Source organism: Sporobolomyces koalae, assembly GCF_050403365.1.
Source record: "Sporobolomyces koalae JCM15063 DNA, S_koalae_JCM15063T_v1_ctg147, whole genome shotgun sequence".
NCBI classification, from domain to species: Eukaryota; Fungi; Basidiomycota; class Microbotryomycetes; order Sporidiobolales; family Sporidiobolaceae; genus Sporobolomyces; species Sporobolomyces koalae.
In genome coordinates, this window is record NW_027481624.1 from 1 (window position 1) to 564 (window position 564).

The 564-nt window shown below is 58.7% G+C and overlaps 1 protein-coding gene across 1 annotated transcript; it reads left to right on the plus strand.

The window, feature by feature from the left end:
• Positions 1-121: 121 nt before the first annotated feature.
• On the plus strand, positions 122-564 carry JCM15063_004904 (uncharacterized protein; the record flags this gene model as incomplete). The annotated part of the gene is made up of 2 exons (XM_076681672.1): positions 122-269; positions 331-564. Coding segments are annotated over 2 exons (382 nt in total), but the record flags the coding sequence as incomplete, so codon positions are not given.

The window sequence follows — 564 nt, forward strand, 5'->3', positions numbered from 1 at the left end:
TCTCTTGCCTACCGTCGCTCCTCTCTTGTTCTACTACCTGCGTCGTCGACGTATGCTCAATTCCTGCATCTTATTCACGCAATTGTCAGAAGCCACTGACCATGCTCGCGCTCGGACCAGCATGCTTTTGAACATCGTGCCTCTCGTCGCCCTTGCGTCTCTCGCGCTCGCGCTTCCGGTGCTCGACAAGCGTCAAGATCCGACTGCTGTCGCCGACGCTGGATCTTCCGCTCCGACGTCAACCCCGGTCACGATCGATATTCAGCCGAGTGAGCTCGAGTGTGCCGCGTCTTCCTGCAAACCAAGCTCTTAATACTCCTCACTGTACAGCGGATTCAGCTTCGGCTTCTCCCGACGACGCTTCCTCGAACACATCGGCTCCGCAAGACCCTTCGTCCGACTCGGGCATAGACTCGAACTCGAGCGACGCAACTGCTCAACCCGTCGACTCTGCATCCGACCCAAACAACTCGGACAGCGGATGGGTCGATCCTGCGACGGGTCAACCTCTCTCGGGGCAAGGTGGCGAAGGAGGAGGCGATGATGGATCGACGAGTCAGCCTG